The sequence below is a fragment of the Charadrius vociferus genome, unplaced genomic scaffold (genome assembly GCF_000708025.1).
Source record: "Charadrius vociferus isolate BGI_N301 unplaced genomic scaffold, ASM70802v2 scaffold67, whole genome shotgun sequence".
NCBI classification, from domain to species: Eukaryota; Metazoa; Chordata; class Aves; order Charadriiformes; family Charadriidae; genus Charadrius; species Charadrius vociferus.
Window position 1 is genome coordinate 2,703,350 of NW_009649485.1, and position 24,149 is coordinate 2,727,498.

General features: G+C 37.3%; 1 protein-coding gene across 1 annotated transcript in view; it reads right to left on the reverse strand.

The window, feature by feature from the left end:
* The window catches only part of SYN2 (synapsin II), a 181,230-nt gene that overhangs the window by 88,124 nt on the left and 68,957 nt on the right, over positions 1 to 24,149 (reverse strand). Inside the window, exons 4-5 of the mRNA XM_009889959.1 lie at positions 21,388 to 21,544; positions 5,433 to 5,522 (exon numbers count right to left, since the gene is read on the reverse strand). Of these exons, the coding sequence (XP_009888261.1) occupies positions 5,433 to 5,522; positions 21,388 to 21,544 (247 nt within the window). The remainder of the gene's footprint in view (positions 1 to 5,432; positions 5,523 to 21,387; positions 21,545 to 24,149) is intronic.

Genomic DNA, 24,149 nt, shown 5'->3' on the forward strand with positions numbered 1-24,149 from the left:
GTTGAAAGAAAAGCCAGATGTTCTAATGCTTCAGCATGTTACGGAACCAACACAAATAATGACAGGCTAAAACTGCTTATATTTACAGAAACCATGTCCATCATCACGGCAGCTGTAGTACCTGATAATGCCTCTCTAAATATGTGAGTAGGTCATTGCATTTCAGCGCGGTTAAGCGCCTTGGCTTTAGAAACTCATGTAAAAATACATGCAATAGATATTGAATAACTTAGACTGCAAGTGATTTCTACAAAGCTCTCAAATATTTGACCATATTTCATAGTTGAAATTTACATTAATGATTTTTCATTTGTGAAAGCCCATCACACTTGGTCATAATGGATTCGGTAAACTCATGAACTTATACTAGAGAAGTGTTACAACGTATTTTGCATTTTAGTTTTATTAGTGTCTTAACTTTTATGAATTGATTACTGTAGCTAGTAACTAATCTCACACATATTTAAGTTTACAAAAGGAATTCAGTTCACAGTGGTAAAACTTCAGAAATTATTTCAGTAAATGCCAAAGTTTAGACAGTTGTCCAAATGCTTACGTTCTAGAAACTGGATGAGAACCGTCACGCAGGAGATGAATCTCTAATAGCTGCCATTTCTGACATATTTTACTCTCTCCAATTTTCTCATTGGGTTTCCATCACTTCATTCCAATTTTGGCTAGGAATTACTCTCATGTATTCCTCATACAAGAATTTAGAACAACAGGCAGAGACTTAGACAGTTCTGTTCTCATTTGGGTCAATCAGGTCCATTTCAAGGTTGACCACCAACGCTTTACTCATGCCTGCTAGCCGGAGTGTGATGCTTGCAGCCTACGGGCTCATCAGTGACCACAGCTGTCACTGCCTCTTGGTTCAAGGGGCCACTTTTACAAAAGTTCCTTTAATCTGTTTGCTACAGAGTCCTTCTAAAACCATTGGGACTTCAACTTGCAAAGAAAATATGCGTATCTTTAAGTGTATAGGCATCTCTAATTCCATTCAATTTGGTGAAGTAGTAGTTTGGACATAAAATTCAGCATGTCCCATGTATCTTGTCACCCCCTGAGATATGTCGTATTGGAAACATAATGTATACTTGAAAAAAAACCCTGTATAAATGATTTTTGTGACATATTCTGTTCCTGTTTCTAATGTTTACTTTAACAATTGCATGAATCCATATTTAAAGGACAGGTTTGAAAACACTCTTGGGAGAATAAATATTCTTACTTACTTTTTTTACGGCTAAACTTGTACTATTCCAATGGAGTGCAAATGGTGCAAGGCCAACAGGAAGGCACGCCGTTATCCCTTTGAGGAATATATATCCCTTAACAGTCAATGTTTCACTTTTTATTTACTGTAAATCAGTTTTGTTGTTTTAATTTACACTCCTAAATTAAAACACCATTATTTGTGCTGCCAAATGTAAAGCCTAGTTTGTTTTCTGCTTTGCTAAAGACAAACAAAAAACTACCTAACACTAATTTGGCCATAGACTTATTACAGCTACTTCCATAAATGAAATAAAAAGGCTAGATTGCTTCCAAAAAGAAATTGATATTGCAGAGACAATATTGACAGTGCTATCTACTGTCACCGCTGTGCATTTATATTAATTTACAGAAAGACTTAAAAAAAAAAAAGCCTTATTTCCTCAAATCAAACCAAAACAATTCCCAGACAAGCCTGCAAGAGCTTAATAACCATACAAAGTCTGAACCAGGCACATGGGTAATTAATATTCAATACATGTACAGTGTAGCATTTGTTTCCAAATCCATTTTGATGTAATGGTGTCTTTTGAATAGCACTGTGCAGCAAACAGATATTTTCTGCTTTTTAACTCAACATAGTTCTGTGTCTGTTTCAGTTTTATAGTAAATTAGACCTTAAACTCAACCAACCCAACTCAGACTGCCTTCTCCATGAACCCTGTAAAAATAAATGTTTTCTTTGGTATTTATGAACAAATGGTAATATGAATTAGTTTTAAAAACATTTTATATTTGACCTGCCATAAAACATCCCACATGGGGTGTTTCAAAATTAAGGGCCATCCACTTTGATTTCTGTCTGAGCATAAATCTGGCCAAAGTTCCCACAATGGATGGTACAAAGATTATTTTTTTTCCTCATATCAATAAATATAAGAAGAAAAGCTTTACAAAAATCCCTCTCAGAATGAGTTTTTATTTTCCCTGAGATTCAGCACTGATAAAGATTATGAAAAGGATTAACTACAATGCGGCATTCCGAATACGTTATTTTCCTATCAAGATTTTTACTTAGCGGCATTGATATATTATCAGCAGTAGATTATTTTTACAACATTTTCTTTTTACTTCTTGAAACTGTGTATGTGCTAAATGACAGGTTAGAGCAGAAATATAGCCTGGTACAACATTTGATTTTAATTTGAAAATGACTCACATGACTTAGTACGGAAAAGAACAGAGAAGGGAGACTGTACGGGTGAACGGTGGAAAAAAAACAAACCCTGAACATTGCTGGCTTTTTCTCAAAGTTCCAGCTACATTTTAATTATAGTGTTCAACAATTATGTTGAAAAAGCTGTGGGGTTTTTCTTCATGACGGAGAACATAAGAGGTGTGAATGTAGTGAAATAAAGGGGACTAATTACTGAGGGAAAGGCTGTAGATATGACTCAACTAGCAATGAGTTCAAAAAGCCTCACAGCGTTTTGTATAGTTTTAATCAGTCTGAGATGAATGTTTCTGTTTCAAAAAGTGTTTCATTAAAACAGCTCCATTTTTACACAAAAAAAATGGCATCTTTGTTTATTTACCTTTTATTACTGTCTAAAGACTCAGTACAAATGATCACCATAGTATGAAAGAAGCCAAAGAAACAGAAGCACAACCGTACCTCTGGCACACTCAGCTGAAAACTCAATGCACAGAGATTTGGAGTTTCCCCCACTCCCCCCCACCCCAACTGGTTTGCACAGGAGGAGAGGGAGAGACCTCTAGGTCATGATTTGGAGAATAAGAAGGGAAGAACACGAAAGGAACTACAAAAATTATTTTAAACTGTAAATACCAAATTCTGTAAAAGTAAATGCAAATGAGGCCAGCTATTAATGAACAGTGTTAAAAAAATAAAAAATATAAATAGTATCACATGATTTCAATTCATCAACTAGAAGACTCTGATATTCAGCTCATCTTACAACCCATTTTAGGAACTGGAATAAAAGGTTATCTTGTACCAAGTTGCCTGATTATTTTTCAAGCCACAAAGTTCCAAATAATTTCTTCAGAAGGAAAAAACAAATAAGTGAGCTTCGTCACAATCAGTTATTACAGCACCTCTAAACCATGCACGGCAATGCAATACTGAAATGCATTCATTTTCTCCAGATTAACTTTCATTACGTATAAACGTGTAAAAAATTACTCAGCTGTGGAGAACATTAACATGCAAAAGTTCAAACAAAAGACAAATAACTTCTCAGTTCAGACATTAATGAGCAATGTAGAGGAACAAAGGGGGAAAAATACTCAAGTATTTGTTATCCTTTTAAGCAGAATATGCCTTATAAGTACACGCACACATTTTCTTGTTTGTGTTCTGTTACTGAATATGAATTCAATCAGTTGTTCAAGACAGCAGTTTGCAACTCAACTGGTAGACCATCTACAGAGTCGTACTATGTAAAAATTAAAAGCTAACACATTAATTCTTGTCCCAGAATTACAGGATATTGTCTCTGTTTCTATATGCTGCAATTTAGCAATGCGTTAAAAGGCCTCCTTTTCAATAAAATCATAGCATCGCAGAATATCTCCAGTTGGAAGGGAGCCATATGGATCATCAAGTCCAACTCCCTGCTCCTCACAGCACTACCTAAAACTAAACCCTATGAGTAAGAGGGTTGTCCAGACCCTCCTTGAACTCTGACAGGCTTGGAGCTGTGACCGCTTCCCTGGGGAGCCTGAATAATAGCTGATAAAATAATGAAGAAAGAATCATAAATTGTGTGCAGGAAATTATAAACCAGCTTCAATCTTGGACAGTCTCAGGAAAATAGAGATATAAAACTTATTACCATTTTAAAAAGCATATTGCAAAACAGGAGATGTGGTTCTACTTCTCCACCTGTTACGAATGAATCCCCAAGTGGGATGCACTTCCTCCGCATAAAAAAATAAAATAAAATTTTATAAAGTTGTACATTTTCCTGACAAGGCCATCAACAAAACCCCCTTTCATTCTGAAAAGATTTGACCGTCTGGCACAATATTTAGATCTGCTGCTCCCAAACAGTACCATTCTCCTTTGGCTCTACAAAACTTCTGTGTAGCAAATTTACTAAAGACAGAAAAAGCTCTGTGGTGAAAGCTCTTTTCAGAAGTGTCGTATGTGACAAAAGAAGTGGAAACATCTGTGAGTTAATAATCCAAAGAAACCTGAGAGAAGTGGCAAAGCAGTATGAAGAGCCATCCTGCCACTTGTGCAACACATCAAAACGCACAGCAGAACTGCACCATGTTGCTTTTGTCACCAAAAGATGAGAGAGATGTGGGAGAAAGACAACTTCAGAAGAAATCTTAGTCAACTGCTGTCACTGAGGCTTATCTTAGATGGCCCCTATGGTAACGAAGTGCTAGCCAGAGTCTCAAGACAGACCCAGCAATTACGGCTTGGGGACATTACATAAACAGCTAACTCATACATTCACCATGACCTTGCAATGGCACTTGAATCACAGCTGTGTGACATACGCCGAATGGGTTACATTCTAAAAATAATTGATGTCTCTCTGCCAGTCTACTCAATCAGCAAACAGCCGCCCTCCAGCTCCTCTCAGTGCCGAAAGTATTTCCTCTAGAAAAACATACCCAGGAAAGAATTTCTGTTCAGAAACCATATGAGAAGTAAGAAAAAAATGCCTGCAGCGTAAGACATGTCGTAAGTAAAGGTCCTAAGTGTTATTTTTATGAATGCATTTATGTCTGTAAAGGACTGGGAATCAATGTCAGCACAGGTACACAAAGATCGCAAGTCATAACCACTCTGATCTCAGAGGAGTTCACAGTTCTGCACTGTCAGGCACATAGCCTTGCGCATCATCTACACAGATACTGAACACTTGGAACATCATAAAGGACTAGGCTGAAAACAAACCATAAAAGTAACTCTTGCACTTTAATAGTTGTTCTGTGTCTTATAAGCATTTAATCTCTTTAAGACCTGAAGTTGGTTGGCTGAAAAATGACTCCCCTCACATCTGAAAATCTTCCCGTTAACCATGACCGTGCTTTCAAGCGGTCACCCAGTCTCACCCCTCTGAAAGCTTCCAAAATGGCTTTTAAAATAGACAGTAAATGGGGGGATTTAATTGTGTGTTTACAGTTCCTGTTTTACACAGACAGTAAGCAAATTTAATATTGGTATTTGCACGTACCATTTCCTTGTGATTTGGATAGAATGTTTGCTCAATTAAAGGAAACTTCTCTGGACCCAAAGTTTTGTAGACAGACACCAGCTGGGCAAACTGTAAAATAAAGCAAAACAAAAGAAAAAGCTTAGGAGAGAAACCACATTCTACCAAAATGATCTCATACTGTCATTTTGCTTCTTGTCTTCTGTGTTTCATAAACTCAGCAAATGCACGTACATGTTACACACTTGCTCTTTCCTCCTCTCTCACACATGCACCTTTTTTATTCCATCCAACCTATGACTTCACGTACAGAGCAACGGAGAACAATAAGTCTAAGAGTTAAGCGTTCACATGTACAGAAAATGAAATACGTTGGAATAATGGTTTTCAGATACCTCAGGGTCTATATATTTTCAGCTGATTTTGTGATGATAAAATCATTATAATTTTGCATTTTCCACCACCTTTAATCTAAAGATCAGACATATTTCACATTCATTTAGCCTCTGGTACCTCACTGACACTGAAAGGCAATTTTGCAAAACTGTAAAACAAGAGAAAAGCGATCCCTGCGTCATATGTAACCACTCAGGTGAAGAACAAAGAAGAGGATTTCAATTTCCTAGGCCCTAGCCAAGTACTGTAGCCACACGGACACAGTGGAAGAATGGCCAGTCGACAAAGGTGTTGATAATTTAAACAGCTACACATTACTGACATTTCTATTAATGTTTACTTTCCGGGCCCTTTCTCTGACATAACCTATATGGTAGACTGTAGTAACCTTAACACAGAAAGCAAAATAATATTGAAACACAAAAAGACATAGTATTCTTTAATGTATAGAAATGTACTTTGGGGCTGTTCTTCCTCTTTAGTGAGCAGATTAACTCATCTGTTGTAACAGTTCAAAACCTAAATCACCCTTGAAAGCACGGCGTAGCAGTGAGGTTTCTAGGGAGCAGGACGACTCTGGCAGTCAGAAGAGCACTATTGTTCCCAGACTCCCAAGCTCTGGCTCGTACACGCCTGTGATGTGTTCAATTGTCATGATGCCAACATGAGACATAAACAACTCTGCACAACAGTTTGAATAGTGGATTCGCTGGTTGCAAACGGGGAAAAAAATGAAGAACAATAGAACTCTGTCCATAATGCAGTTTGATCAAATACCTACTCTCTTAATGCAATTTAGGGTGCAGGGATAGTAAAAACTTTTTAAAGGGGAAAAGAATGATGAAAGCTTTGCATCGCGTTTCCTGCTGGCATACAGAATTTAATTTAGTGGTTTGGTAAAACACATATTTAAATTTTGGAGTCCAGTGGAAAATACCTTACTGATGAGTGGGTTTCACCAAAAGCTTAAGAAATTCTAGTTGGACAGTGTGCCGAACAAAACAGACCTCAAGGAAAGGAAATATTATCTCAGCTACGAAAATAAGGGGGGTTGCAAATAGGATTCCTGACAACTTACTATCTATTTCTGTTCTAATCCAAGATCCAAATTCAAAATTTCATAGAGCAAATACTGCCTATTAAATACATGATTTTTGCCAAACAATTGGTATGTTAAAATAAATCTATTTACCTATCTTTAAGTAAAAACCTTTAAAAGAATCACATGATTGTATTTCCTGGGATTCTTTCCTTACTTTCTTTTCTATTTCCACTGAAATCAAGCAAAAGACAGCGAGAAACTGACGCTATTTGTAGGGGTTGTGGCATTCACTCGAGAAGTAAGAAAGCTATAATCCAGATTAATACTAGTAATTTTTTGTTTACTTAAAATAGTATCAACCCCAGATAATACACATCTATCACTCTAAAGTCCCCTTTAATCTAGTAAATAAGCTATGAAATAGCATGTAGGAAAAGTAGGTTTACATTTCCTGAGGCAGAGGAGAGAAATAACTCAGATTTCCCACAGCTGGGGGGAATGATTTACCCTTTGCCCCTACTGGGACACTGCTTCACCTGTGTGTCTACAATTTTAGGAATCTCTTGTCAAACTCTTCTCCTCCCAAAAAAGGAACTTGATAAATTCAACCCAAATTCACATCAAATTTTGGCATTCTAATTGTACATCCTTAAACTGCTCTAAATAATTCTTATTTTCCCTAATTCCTACCAGGCAACTTATGAAAAAGAATTTAATTTATGTTTTAATGAACTTTTATCAGTTTGTAACTGTGATGTGGATTGTACTTTTTTCTATCTTCCTTTTGAGCAGCTGAACCAATCAAACATCAGTTATACAGACTGAAGCAAAAGGCCACCTCTGAAAATCCTGTTGTGTCTGGACACTTTAGAAGCTATACAGAGCTTACAAATAGGCTCAATAGAGAGTATCACGTTGTCTGCTTTTCTATCCAAACCAGGTTTTAAAGGTCTGCTGGAAACAACACTAACAAGTTTAATATGACCTTTTTTAGACTTTATTAAAAAAAAAAAAAAAAAAAAAAGAAAGTGCCTTTGATCATAGTAATGCTTTACCTGGATTAGAGTTTTGAAAATGTTTTGTTTTCCTGGGTTAGCTAATATGACCTTAAATTACACCTTTAAATCACAATAAAGTTTATCAAATTCTTCCCTGGGCAAGAGCATCACCTTTTTTGATGATAAACTACTGAATTATTATCTAATCAAATGCTGAATGTTTTCAGATACGGGATGTTCATGAAATAAGAGTAGCTCTACCAGTATTCTCTATTTAAATAAAGTGTTTTACATGGATGCCAAAAACCCTGGGAGATTTTAGCAATTACCTAAAAAACAGAACCTCACAGAGCTTAATATTTCAGCAGGAGTCTTTTCAACATCTTCAGAAAAAAACAAGGAAGTGGAGAAAAGTTCTTTCGGCTCTTATTTTAGCTAGCTGAATTTACTTGTCATTTTCAAATTTTGTGTCTTATTTTCAGCTTGAAGAGAGATATTGTCAAGTACACATATTTATGGTTTTCAGATTACTTTTTTAAAGGAAAATAGAGGGATTTTTTAACATGCTTTGTAATGTCAGCTCTCCTCTTTTCTGCTAGGGATGAAATGCTTTCACATGTAGGCCTTCAGATTATTCCTCCATAAAAGAACAGGAGAGCGCCAGCTGTACTTTTTCTCCATCCCAGCAAAGTATGGTACAGATAAGAAATACTTAGTCAAAAAGGACACTTATTCCCTTTGATTTCAGATAAAAGCGTTACGAGATTTCATTACACTACGAATGGAACACTATAAAGTTGAGTGCATAGACTGTACCGTAATCAAGCAGTGCACAGTTACAAAAACCCACTTTGCAAACTTCATAAAGATTTGAATAATGACTCTGCTTATCATTTTAGGTAAGTTAAAATGTGCTTAATTACACGCACATCATCCCTGAAATGCTCGGATTTTTTCTTGAACAAACTGCACAAAAGTTTTCCTCAAAGATAATTAGATCTGATATTTAAAATTAATTACTCCAGATGGTGCTTTGTGTTACCTTTAATTACAGCAAGCTTCTAATCTCTCTCGCCAGACTAAGGGATATATATCATTGTCCATTCCAGCGGAGAATTTCCTGGAATGTTGAACAAGATTTTCATGCAACAAACTACTTCACAGTTGCCTGTACAGTTGCTCCCTATCAGGGAAACACCGAGCTGTGAATTATAAAACCTTTTCTGTCAGAGATTTTCCTTTAGTAGGAGTATTCACTGTCTGTCCTCTTTACAAGATACAGCTTCCTTCTACTGACAGTGGAACAACTCCAGCCATCCATCTCATACTTCATGGTAACAACTAAAATGATCCCCAAATTCTCTGGATAGTCTGTTTCACCAAACCAGGTGAGTTGGCATTCTCTAGGACGAGAGGAACAGGAACACTTTGATGGGTGAATGCCTTTTGAATCCCTCTGTCATAGAAAATCGGTGCTTTTAGCTGAGATTTAACTTTGACTGCTCTACAGTGTGGACACATCCACGGAGTGAAGACATGTAGCGCAATACCAGTTTACTTCTGGATTTCCATATATAAATTTGCCTTTTACCAAATGTATTAAATGTGTATCAGTGTTTGGGGGTAAAATTATTAACATAAAATTTCTAAGTCTCCAATACTATCTCAATATTCAATATTGCCGCCAGCTTTCTTTGAACATGTACTACTTAAGAGCAGACAATGCAAAACAGACTGGGTTGTTATCCTGATTAAACATTTAGACAGAGTAAAAGTTTCATCCTACTGCACACTTAAATCATTCCTCTCTAAGACTAGGAATTGACGAAAGACAGCTTTCCATGGAAATGCTGTAGAGGTCCCTAATATTTCTGTGGCAAATGCACGCCAGAGTAAATGATGCCTGAATATGTCTATCATTACATGTGAGTGCGGATGGGGGCCTCAGCAATTGGATTTTCCCTTTCAATACAGAAAGGGAAACTCTCTTTTCCTGATAATGACTGCAGAGAGATAGTCTGCTGGTTATGAAGCTGGAAGACGAGCTGCTTTACATTATAGGCTGCTTTACGTTACATTTCTATTATAGGAAACTAATAAAGAAGACTTTTTTATTCCCTCCAAATAGCACCATGAAGAATATCCTGAAGTCTGTTTTTAGGTTGAAATACTAATTTTTAAGCTAAGGCTTGGAAATGTGGCTGATCATTCCAGAAACAATTGCCTTTTAAGAGATGTTTAAAAGCCCAGACTAAGTACCATCAGCACAAACACATCAGGGGTCCTTCCTGGCCAACAGACCGAGAGACAAATCTTGTAGACCCTTCAGAAGGAGAAGAAATTAAGCAATTGTGTGGAAGGGGCTGGGAGGGTACATTTGACACGTACTCTGTAGGAGTCAATTTACTTTAACCAAGATTTTTTACTATGCCCCTATTTAAAACACAGTTTCTATATTTCTCTTTGTGGGTTTTGATTCTTTTTTTTAAAATTGCTATTACCTGGGAAGTATCTGTGTTGCTCTTTCTATGCGCTTCATAATATTTGTTCTTTGTGCAATTGGCCTACATTTCTTCTATTATGCTTTAGTAAACATTAAATACTTTTCCAGAAGGCTGAGTACATACGCATTTGATTTGCTATTTGATACCCAATATGAGCATCGAGGGGAACGGACTGCTGACTGCAGCTTACGTACCTCTTTCTGTCAGCAGGAGCTGACAGACAACTTAATGAAAGTATTCAAACTTTCAAAGTCAATTCAAAGTTTGACATGGCAACTGAACAATGAAACATCGCCTACAAATCAGTTTGGGCACATCAACAGAATCCAGAAAAGATGGGAACTGACAAAAGAACTTGATGTTCCTCCAGTAATTTTCCATTATTACAATGCAAAGCCAAAGACAACCCAGTTGGACTATGAATGGAAAGACAAATTATACGGACCCTGTATCATAACTCAAGTAGTAGTTTTATAACACAGACGAATTGTTTCCTGACCCTTTTGCAGCCCAGCCTCACACAAGAATATCGTGATGATCTCTGCCTCACCAAGCTGAGCTGCAAAACCCAATGCATTTTTTATTCAAGTCCCGCTGCTTGACCCATCACTCTGGGATGAGCAGCATCTTCTCCTTCCACCTTTGCCTGCAACTGATCTTTCCTCACCTTACCTCCAGCTCCCTCCTTACCCTCCGGAGTTGTTCTCTTCAGCTACTGAGATGGAGCTACAAAGCCTGTGCGGATTGTGCTGACCCTTCCCAGGACCATTTGGGTCTCTGCTCCAAATTACCCAGAATTTCCAAAGGCATTTATTTGGCTTCTGCACCTCTCCTGCAGTATGAGTACTGCATGAGTACGGCAGCCTGTACTGCCTCTGAGAGGCACATCTCGCTAATTGCTAATCACTGCTGTAATTAACTGCTGGAATATTTTCACAGCAGAATTAACATCTGATGAGATATACAAACCATTAAGAATTTCCACAGGATGCAAAAAAAAATCCCAACCTTAAATAAAAACCTCGTGCCCTTGGAAGAAGTGCACGCTGAGCTCTCACAAATTACCAGAGTTTATCCATGAGGGGAAAAAAAATAAATTCTACAACAGTTAGAAAAGAAGGATTAAAAAAAAAAAAACCAAACCACAAACCCAAAAAACTAGAAGAGGATCACAGTCAGAAACATAAAAATATTTCATCTTGGCTTGCAAAGTTGGGTAAGAAGGCATCTGGCAATGAGAAACACCTTGGCTAATGAAAGAGACGGTGACAAAATGTGTAAACAGTGAGGAAAGTGAGATTTAAGGAAGACATGCGGATTAAAATGAAGGAAAAATAGCTGTGAGCATAAAAGGTAGAAAACAGATCAAGACATGTTTGTTAGAAAAGAATTAGTGAAAATTAGTACCAGGATGCCTAGATCAAGAGGCCTTCTGGAACTTTTTATTTCAGAATGAAAAGTTACAGAGGGAAAAGAGAAGTTTATGGAACTGAGTCATTCAAATAAAAGCTATGAGGACTCCTTGGGTGCACTTGGCAGCAACGAGAATGTGCAGTTTATTCCACTATTATGGGAACATCGAGTTCAGTGTCCTGTTCAAGGAAACATTTGTGCACCTGTTTATTTTAATGGGATTTGGGCATGTGCTTCAGCACTTCTCAAAAGGGTTTGGGATTCAATACAATAAAGAGAGTTTTTACTGCTTTGGGGGAGGTTTTTTTAGAGATACTAAGATCCTCAGCCTTTCTAGTTAAAATAGTAAGTTTTTATAAAAATACTGAATTCGGTGAAACTTCACAGTAAAGGAGGAAATCTATCTTTTAATGGCAACTGGGTTTTTGCAGATACAGCCCTCCCATATTCACTGTTCAGGACTCTTGTAGCTAATGAACATTTGTGCAGGTGTTCAGATGTGCCTGTGTGAAGTTACCTTTAGAAACAAAGCACTATTTAACTACTGAAGAAAGAAGAAAATCCCCTTTTAAAGTTAAACATATAGTTTAAATACTTCTTTTTACTTCTCTTCTCTGTACATAGATGCAATCACATGCATCTGCAACTTTGTTCCCAGAATCCAAACTCAGTCAAAACTGGGCTTCTTACCTACATGGACTTTTCTGCCCCGAGATGCTTCCCTCATTTCAGCAAGATAAGGAAATCTGAAACACTTTTTCTCAAAGGATCTGGCTCTCATTGAGCTGGCAAAGCTCAATGGTAGAATGCCATTCCCCAGACAAGACCAGCAAACACGGTCTCTTTTAAGCCCAGCACAGAAAGTCAGAGGTCTTCTCCAAGGCAGCCAGCATCCAAACAGTGCAACACTTCCAAGCGTTTTAAACTGCACCATAAACTAAAGAAGATACTTCACGGAACAGGTATGTATGTGAGTGACTACACCTCGTAAAAGAAACGAGGAGAAGTACACCTTGCATCCATTTCACATGGGAACTGGAGCTAAGAATAGAAGCTAAACATACAGCAATGACAGGAAGGAAATCAGGCAGCAACTTCCCTGGTGGGAAGTTTTGAAGATAATGTGGGAGCACAGTACTTGTGCAGGGGGAGAGAGGGCGCAGGAAGGAGTGGGGACTGCGAGGGGAGAGCCAGCATGGCGGGAGGGGTTTTCCAGGATGGGTGACAAATTCCTTTTTCAGGAAGGGGAGTCTAGCCCCCAGGTTCTCCTCACCACTGAGCCACCACGGTGATATACAAAAGTGGCAGATACAATCTCTACCTAGATTTTGGCTAGGAAAAAATTATCTTCTTAGGTACTTTAATGAGTAATACAACACACAGGTTTCCTTTTAAATTAAATATTAAGATTGCACAAGAAACCAAACTTAATTTTCATAGCTGGCCTTCTATTATGGATATTTGACTTAAGCTAGCACAAAAGAGGATTTTTTTATTTCAATGCTGTCGCAGGAACAGCAGATAATACCAAAGGATATGAACCACAGCTTTACAGTCCTGGTTTTCAGATTACTCTTAGAGCCTTTATTTAAATATAGTTTCTTTCAGTAGAGGCTAAGAAACGGTTAAAAGTCGGTTTCAATTTTCTGCCACTAGAAATGTTCAAAGCAATGAAAGTCTGTAATGGATGTCAAGAGCTCCCACTGCTGCTCTTTAGTGAAGAGAAGAACAGGGCAAAGCAACAAGAACCTAGCACAAAATTCAAGAATGCAATAAAAAAATCTCAGTCTACTTTTGCACTGAATTGTCCTCACGGCAGGAAATGCTAGTCAAAGCAAAATATAGATATACTCAGTTTATATATAAAGTACTTCGTAGTTCAGGCAAAGACTGATGAATATAGAGCTGTAAGAATTACTTGCTGTATGGAACAGAAAACTAATCATCATCCATTTGAGGTATATTCATTATTTACGAGTCTCTGCTTTTTTCAAGGAATTTCAAGTGAGCTTCTGTATTTTAGGAAAGCAAATTCATTTAGCAAGATCAATATTCCCTCTCTATTGCAAGAATAGATTAAACATAAAATAGCTCTATAAAGAGGTGAGAAGAGGAATATACACTGCTAGGTTAAATGTATTTAAATTTCTTTGTTATGCATTTAAATGCATAATTATTTATGAATTTTGCTCCAATTTAATATTAAAACTTGCTAGTAAATTGCCTTTTGACCAAAAAGCTTAAAACGTTTTCACCTTCCTTCTGACACAGCTTCCTTCAGACATAGCCTTCACTATGTCAGTTAACACCCTTCATATGAATAAAAGCCACAAAACTGGTTTTAGAAAGACCTCTACCATTCATGTAAATATATGCATATATATGAATATATATATATGTATATATTCCTGAAGTGAAAGAAAGGAACTGCTCTTCCTACAGTAGCTTCCTGAAGTACAGGGGCAGGAAAAGGCCATGAAACATCCTCTTTGGGTGGGCTCTGGCTGCCCCGTCATGATCTATCAAGTAGATCAGTCTTACCAGAATGGCTGAAACAATCAAGTTCAGTGCTGGCTCCAGGTTTCATCTAATGAAGTACATAAAACTATAGCTGCTGACTAAAATAAAGGTCTTAACATTGCCAAGATGTATAGTGTTAACAGACATGAAATTGGAACGTCCCTAAATGTCTTCCCTACCTGAGCTGAAGCAAGATTGCAGGTATGCATTCTTTAGCCTTGACTTTCAGTAACATCCCCTTTGGCATGTAGAGAAGAGCAATAACCTGCCAAATTCTAGCCCCTTGTTCAGTACTATTGAGCAAACCTTATTTTTGGTAATGAGCACAGAATTTTCTTATAGTGTAATACATATTTGGTAAGAAATGTATTCTTTCTTTCTCTAAACCAGACATGGAATAGCATTGAAAAGTCTCACAGATTGACAGCGAATAGGTTTTCAAAAGACTTCTCTTCCTTGAGAAGGTTCATTTTATTTGTTATTCATTCTCCAGAAGATACTTCGACACAGTATTGAAACTCATCTGTGTGATTGTGTCTGCCTGTTAGCCTAGCTTCGAGAATTTCTGTCAACAAGAGGCTGGAATGAACAGAGCTCATGTCTTTTATGTGCTCCTCCCTGCAGAGTGCCTACAAAATTCCTGCCAGTGCCCCAATCTGTTGCTCAAGATTATTAAAGTATAGCTTGCAAGGGGAAAAACACAAGAGTGCAACTTCTAACAGCAACACGTGAAGGAGGAGAAAACAAGGAGAGTACTGTAATACCATCAGACAGCAAGAAAGGGCAGTTAAAAGAGACCTTCCAAAGAAAGCAAGGTGAGAAGAGAGAATGAAGTGTCCAGTAAGAGTAGGAACATGAAGACAGATAAGTAGAAAGTCATCTGGAAAAGAAATGCAGAGCAAAATACAAACACATGAAGGCACAGAATTACGTAAGCTTGGCAAAAGGAGCAAGAAAGAAAAATGTCAACAAACTTGCAAAAAAGTATTCGACTGTCTGCTCACAAACCAAAATAAACAAACAAGAACTGCAAGATTTACAACACTACCAAGTTTGACAAAAGGAAAAGCCATAACCAGCCTTCCCTCAGAATGACCGCAGATGAGCAAGGAAATGCATTTTGGCATAACAAAGTGTTCTATGGCACTTCTCTTACATTTAAAACCCTTAATAACAATACATTCCTACAATGAAGCGGACAAAGTCCCAGGGATCTTTTGAAGATGTTTCAGTACAAAATGGGTTCACATCTGGAGCTCTATGTAAAAAATGCCAGGATCTTTCAGCGGTCTTTAAAATAATACCGATGTGTCTGTCTTCTGGGTCTTAATGCCACTCTGCCAGCTTTTGACCAAAATACGGTTCCCATTTTTTTCCTTTGTTTCCCACATCACTGAACCAACGTAGCAGTTTGACACTCTGCCAACAGCGTTTACTTCACTTGGGGCCAAGCCTGCTCAGCACCCAGCTGTCCCATCCTGCAGGGACAGATGTCTCTTCGCAAGCTGTTACAACTCTGCAGTAGCTTGACATACTGCAGTGGGCTTTCTACATCCCCTCCCTGATCCCATCAACTCACCATTTCAAGCTAAATACAGACTCTTCCACCAGCATGGCAACAGCTAATTAAGGTCACAGCGCTCACAAGTGGTTTTTGTAGACCCATGATTACATTGTAGGTTGTGTCTTCACCAGAGTACATGTGTAATTAATTTATCAGCAGATCCTTGAAGCCTTCTATACCAACCAGGTAGCCTCCCAGGGCACATTAACAAGAGAACAGATTTGCAGCCAGCTACAGATACCGCTATGTTTCTCCTCTGCAGAAACCAGAACGGCTTTCATGGAATTGGACTGATTTTATACGAAGTTTTTCTCTTCAATCATACACTTCGTCTATACAATTGCAGCAATTTCTGTAATCTCTGCAGTGTTGAAATGCTTATCACTATCTGAACCTTAAAGTGGCAATCCAGCTACTATAATGCATGCAATTAGTACGTCACAGTCCAGGTTTAACTGAAATAAAGTGTTCTATCTATAGCAGCCACGGACATTGAACCTTGCAGTCCCTGACAGATAAGTCAGAGTCTGCATGTTTACTATACTCACCAGTTAACTCTGCCTCACTGCATAATTCCCCTTATTGGCAATCTGCTATGCACAGTAGGGACAAAGAGCTCATCCTCTGTGGTATTCCAAGACTGCAACCCTATCACCAATATTTGCAACTGAAGCTAAAATCAAGAGGAGAGTTGAACTGATGTAAACACTTAAGCATGCAAATTTCACATAAATCTTAATAGGAGGTATGCAAAAGTCTGCATGCAGGACACAAATTTTTTAAAAATTCAACCCAATACCCTGGAAAATTGTGGGGTTTTTAAAATATTGTTTCCCCAGCCTGAATCACAAGCATGAGATTTTACCTATTACTGCAAGAGCTGTCATTATCATCACATTTTCCAGTTACCTCCAGCCTCCGCAACTACTTACTTTGCTTACTTACATAGTGTACTATTGGAAAGATTACATACAATCTCATAAGCCTCAGATAAGGAATGTCTCACTTCTTGAATGACATTTTCTAAAGGAAAACAGAGATAAAATATCTAGATTGATACTTAAAATAATAAATCATAACTTTGGGTATTTAATTATGCTGTGGTTTTTTTTCTTTTTACTATTACAAAACTTTCAGAAATGCTTTACAGCAGGTTCTGCGCACCATTAGACATGAGTAAAATATAAGACGGATCACAAATCCATCAAGGAAAGTATACATTTTTTCCTCACCTTAACTTGACGTAAGTTAAACTAAGTAAAATTTTTATCTCATTTAATGCAACCAGTCATGCACAAGACTATTACATCGCAACATGACAATGCAATGAAACATTCCAACATCATACGAGAGGGTATGAACCTTAAACTGGTTCCTCCACAACTCTGCATGCACTCAGTAACAAAGAACTTAGCCGTTGTTTATAAAACACATGCTGTCCCCCTAGGTGAGTAGCTTTCTGACATTCTTACCAGCATTTAAGTGAAATCCATCTCACAAGCCAGGACCATGAATTTTTCATGAAGTAGGTGGCAAGTATTATCACAGAAGTGAAATAACAGGAGTACTGTAATAATCTCAAATCATTAACATATTTCAGTATGCAAACCTCTCACCACACACATTCATTTCAATATTTTCTTTGCCATGGTTGCTCGCATCCTGAATTTTCAAAGTTATACAGTGCTTTGAACTTTTGACATGCATTCGAAGGAACTATGTATGTCCTGCCACCAGAAAACACAAGCTGTAAGACTCGTTTTCAGAAATGTTTTTAGTATCTTCCTGGCAATCCTCCCACCACACCCCAATAATGTACCGCAGATCGAATACAGATTTGCTGACTGTCTATTGGCAAAAAGCATAAAACCCCATGTGTGTCTGCAAACATAGCACAAAAAGAGTTCTGCCGAAAAATTTAGAGTAAGTGCTTCAGTTTCTAATACAGGGTGTGAATCTGCCCTCCAGGTTGCAAAGAGATGCTGTGCATCTGGAGCTGTAGGTTCTATAAAAAGCAAAGATCTGATGCTTTGAAGAACAGTAATTTAAAAAACAACGATCTTACACATTGGATTTTATTCCATAGCCCTTTTGTAACTACTCCTTTTGTAACTTTCCTGACTTCCCCTCCTAGCAATTCTGTACTACTCCTGACTTTACACTGATGTAAGATCAATTGCCCACGACACCCTTTTTTTTTTTCTGCTGTTATAGAAATTGCAATTCACTTCTGCTACTCAAATTTTACCTGAAGGGAAATTCATTTATTTCTTGTCAATTAACAAAGGTTGTTACTTATGGCTTTATCTAGAGTTCTGATTTCTAATTTTGCATAAGGCTTTTGAACTTGCAATTTTTATAGAAACAGCTTTCATAAAAGTATCAGGTCATCCATGTTAACAAAGGAATTGTCCAGAAAGGCATCCTTTACATGCTGTGAAGAAAAGGGGCTAATCGACGGTAAGTCTAAGCACACGCTTGCTTACTTGCACTACAGCAAAACTGGCACGGACACTCATGACTGCTGAATATGCGTTCTGGGATTCTTTCTGACAGTAAGAGGTACTTTATGAAAAGATTGTATGCGTATGAAGTGGAACCTACTTTTCTTTTTATATGACTTAAAACTAAAAATAATATAAAATGTAATCAGAATTAGAGTGAATTCCAGCGTTTAAGCCATGATGAGAAAGACAGAAATTTAAGTAAGAACTTAACTGCAAACACAGAATTTCAGTTTCACCAAGTCATGGAGTATATAAGAGATTAGACTGGCAGGTGGTTCAATACCTTTAATCAGTGCTGTAAATGTTGACCTGGTTTGCAATCGAAGAACTTGCAGACTAATTCTGCTAGTTTTTTTCTAGTTACAGTTTAACTAAGTTTGTATCAGTTCAGCTTAAATACATGTCATTTTAAGTGGGGAACACTGCTTGATTCACTGGCTTGAAGTCCCTCTAGGAGCACAGTATGGGTGTCAATGGCTTTTATGCATCATGCTAGCATGCAGTGACAGATTGAGGTATCCAAAACTAGACTACAGTTTGCAGCAGGGATTTCACGTAGGCAGGGTAGCATGTATGAGTTAGGTGCAATCAAACAAGCGAGAAGATAATACTAGCAAAACCAACGGTCCCTGGCTTCTGTTGCATTCTGTTGAACACCCATGAAATTGGCCAAATCAAAGGATCAGCGGATTTTTACCCTCAGAATATTTATTCTGGGCTTGAGTTGAAACAGGTTTGCATGTCTTCTTAGAGTGTTTACCTTTCCTAAATCTGATGCAGATTCCGTGATGCTCTGGGATGAACCTGGTTGACTCTACATCTCCCACTGCCACAAAGAACAGAAATCAGTATATTCCAAGTTAAATGCCCACACAAGCTTCCTCACGTTTGTACAGAAACCATTTTTGTACATTAAGTAGGATCCAGCTAAAGTAAAGTGCCACCACGTATTCACATATGGGAATTGGGTTCCCACATATGGGAACCAATCTCACATTTGCAGGCTTTGTGTATGGTCACAGGTTTGACGCCATCGGTGGAGCAAAGGATGCACAACACACGAACATTCCCTACTCAGCCTCACTGTCTTGTGTAGTGAAGCATGTGACCTGTCTGACACTTTAAAATGTCTCCAGAACAGTAATTTCTGAGAGGAAATAGCTAAGAGATGTGAAATGGACTCTTGCTGAGGCTGTGCAAAATTTGAGTACTTCAAACATTTTGGTGGTCAGATGTAGAAATGGCAAGGTAGAAAAATCTCAAAGGAAAAATTAATCATTCTTCTCTATGTTCAAATAAAATAAGATCAGCTTAAAAATATTTTTGTATCTAGGTTGAGACAAACTACAGAAATTTCAGCTAAAAAGGGAAGTTTTGCATAAAGCAAAGATACAGATTTGGCAATTCAGAAGAGATCCATTTCATCATGAACTGTTACGTCACGCCTTAAAAAAGCACTACCATAATTTAAGACTATTTTAAAATTATTATAACTCTAAATTCAAATAAGCCCTTATAAGCATAACACTTTATTATTTGTTTACGAGGTGTACTGTATAGAACAAAAAAAAAAAAGATACAGAACATGACAATTATTTTACACATGTAACCTTGCATTTGCTTTTGCCAGGTCTTCCAGTTACTATAGTAAATATTCCTACAACTCCTAGTAACTCCCAATTATAAGAGTGAAAAATAAGCAGAGAAATTTTATGTGCAACAAGACCAGTTGTAAGAAAGAGACAGCCTTGTAGGTTTGGTGGAAGAACACCCATGGCACTAATGCCACCAGAAGAATATTACAAGGTGGAATTATTCATTTACTTTTTATTGCATCGTTACTGCATATAAATGCTACTGTTATTGCTTCACCACCCAGCTTTATTGCATACAATGAATCAAAGCATTAAGAAATGCCACACAGCATAGAAAACATGATGTATTAAAATAATGGATTCAGCAATGCACAATATGTAGCTGAGAAGTTATAAATGCTCTATCAATTCTTTATTCCCCACTGTAGTTTACTGCAACATAAAAGTATAATAGAATTAGCTGCAAGAGGTATATTTAAAATCTGCTGACAATTTTTTGGAGAGATTTTCAGTAAGTGTGAAAAAATAAACATCTTCAAAGCAATAAAAAGTATTACAGTAAAACCTTCCTTCAGCATGAAAAATACCGACAACTGTTCTTTTCTTACCCAGACATCAGAGGAAAAAGTTACGAAGCTTTGGCTATTTATAACAAGTGGTATTCTTCAACGTTTCATTAGCTCTTGGGCAACTGAATATAACTACTACAGGAACATTGACTGCACCACCAGTAATCATCTTTTACAGCCCCACATTTTAATTAGTTGCTACTAATGTTTAGTTCTCTATGAACCAAAAGGATCACCAAATTCCACCTCCATCACTACAAAGCATGTAATGAAAAACTGAATTGGCTCCTACACTAAAATTAGCAAATATCAGCAATTCTCCAGTGTATCACATTACTCTAGGTGTAACTGAAAAGACTAACTCCTGCCCCATATGCACAAGATTATGAAAAGAGCTTTCAAACGAGGAAACGAATGGCTTCAGATTTTCTTGCTAAGTCGTAGCCTCAAAAATTTCACAGGCATGAAGAAAACACTGGCTAAAAGTCTGTTTAAATTATGTTCAAAACCACAAACATGAAAAATATTCTCAGCTTGCTTTTCCCAGACAAATTGTGAATAAACACACTTTCCTCACTGGAGGAAGTATGTTAGCAGGGGATAGGCTTTCCGTTAGTTTCCTCACTTATTTCATTATTTGTACAATAAATATTTTTTCTCTCTGTCTCCACACTGCCTACACTAGCTCTTTGAAAAGATAATTTAAATACCTTACTTCACTTTTTATCCCTTTCACTATTGCTTCACTGCTCTGCTAAGTAACTTTGCAGTTTGATACTCAATATTCATGAACGGGAACTAAACAAGCAAACAAAAAAAAGTCACTAACTCTTTTTGCACCAGAAGAACTTTTCGGTACATCACTTACCACCCACGGTTTGTCACAGAAGTTATAGACTGATTCCAGGGAGTTGACGCTAGGGATGCCTGCGTACTGCATTCCAATGATCAAGTTACGGAAATCTTCATTTTCTGCCATACTGAATGAATGTTGTCGAACAAGGACAAAATCAGGCCTGAATGACCTAGCAAGAAAAAGATACATTGCTAAAAGTCAATGCTCATTTTTCCTTCAATAGCAAAATCTTAAAAGGGAAAAACGTATCGCTGATGGATAGAGAAGTACTAAAAGAACACTCAAAACAAAGGTGAACGCTACAAGACAGAAAGAATTACTATGGCTTTATGAAAATCTGTACTATATCATTTCTTAACCACTGTTCAGAAAACATCAGCTCCATTAAGAGGAGAGACAAGTTATGGCTTTTCAGGTTGTTGTCTCACCAAAACATAAACCATATATATAAACTCTGCGTATGTTCTTGGTCTATGTGCACCAGTTCCTGAAAAACAAGAATCCAAAAAAAAGCACGCAAATGTATCTGCCAGAAGCTTAAGCTTGTTGGGAACAATTTTTTTCACAACTATTGTCAGGCTGTTTTAAAGACAGTAAGGGATGAAGCAACCCCACGGCTCACAAAAGGAATCATACCATAATCGGGAGATAATCGCAATCCAACTGTTGATCAAGACACTTACCAAAATGAATTTCTAAACTTACAACTGCACTTTTTTTCCTCTTTCTCTTTTGTACCTAATCAGGATTTCCCCTGTTGCAGCCTCTGTGGCTTCTTGTCCTATCGCCACGCGCCTTTGAGAACAGTCTGACACTATCTTCACCTTATTTAAACCCTGCCATTTAGTTACTGAGGAAGGTTATGGAAAACAGAAAATGTAATGCACTGGGACAGAGTCAGTACAGGGCAATTCACTCCTAAACTTGACTGTTGAAAGATTCTCTTCCGTATTCAAATTTTACAGGTGGAAAAAACACTGACTAGCTTGAAGCTATCAACCTCCTGAAAGAGGTATAACTGCAGCGTAAATTAAATTAGTGTAGTAAATTGGTGTAATTACATACAACTTATATTTATTCAAGGCATGTAAACTGGAGTGAAAAAGTCCAAAGATCACAAAATGATTCTGAAGTCTCACTCCAGTAAAATAAAACAAAACCAAACCAACTAAAATTAATGTTAAAATTGCTGAAGCAGTTTTGAGACTCAAGCCTGAATGCCGTAGTCAAAGTACATCAGCTGGATTCTTAAGTTGGCTTTCAAATGTAACGCACGATTTGGCAAAAGCAGCATTATAAAGATTTGCTGTCAAGAGTCATTAAAATGGCAGCGTAGGCTGATGACCAAACCTTGTGAAGAAATGCTTGCCTTTAAGAAGTCTCAAAGAAAATAGTTGTAGCATAGTTCTGAGAATTTGTGATCTAGGTTTCCTGGTGGTGAGCCAAGCGTTTGAAACAAGGAAATTCCATTTACTGGCACAGAATGAGTATAATACTTAGAAGACTAACAATGCCTTAATCAAAAACACAGACCACTCAGTGACAGAGAGACCCCTCTATAATTTAAAATAGTGCTAAGGGGATTACACATCATCTCAAAGACAACACTGTGTTTTTAAATAAAAGTAAAGAACAGAAAGTGTCCTTTAAAATACTGATTTAATGACACAACTGGGGAACTGGGGGAATGTACTTTAAAAAAAAAAAAGATTATATATTTTGCTTTGCAAAATCTCCTCAAAGGGACAAGACACATTTACATAATTGTTCTAGTTCTGTAATTACTGCTGGACAGAATGACTGTGTATACAAAAGAAGGTCATGAGAAAAATTTTAATCCCGGCTCAAGGATTTGTAAGAACCCAAAATCTCAGCATTATGTAACATGAGATATCATTTTTCACGGTTTTATTTTCATTCACAAAAAGGAAACAAGCAGGCGCCTGTTACACAGTTTTTTCCTCCTAAACTAAGGCACCAAAATGTTGTCACTGAAACGTCTATGATTTTACAAACTAATATTTTGCTCATAAATCTAAGATACAAAGTCACTTTGGACCTCACATTAATAACACATAAGACTTTTCATCTCAATACTCCCTTTTAAGTAATATGCTCATAGTCCATACTCGATATGAACTCTGATACTAGTGGGACCAGTAGTTTCCCCATCTCTCTTGATAGCGGAGACAGACAGAAACAAAGGAACATGCCACCCATCCTATTGTCTGACCCAGATTTAACGCTGGATTTCAAATGAAGTTTCTTACCAACTGAACAAGTAAAGTAATACCCATCAGTATCTCTGCATTCCTGAGTGACACAAGAAGCACATTGGAAGCTTCAGGCAATAAACTTCACAAACTGACTAGGCTTAAAGCAAGATGAAGACTAGCACTTACTGGAAGATACAGAAAATTTATGAAAAATACTTTTGTTTTTAAAAAATATTCTGTATCTCCAGAGAAGTTATCATAGAAACAGAGAACTGCTGTCCCATCGTGTCTGCATATCCTCACGGCAGAAAGCACGCACACAGATATTTCATACACCTTTGAGTGAAATTTATCAACTTCAGGTAGTTCTACTAGGTTAAGTAAATTACCCTTAAAACTGACATTATAAAATTCTTTGTCATCTCATTGTCAGAGTTATCTAATGACACAACAAGATTTCTCTGCTTCTTAACAAAAGCAGCAATTTTACCAAGTTTTGTCACAAACTGCAAATATATATCCTTCTATGGAGGTTCCCGATTCACATTAAGTATTGAC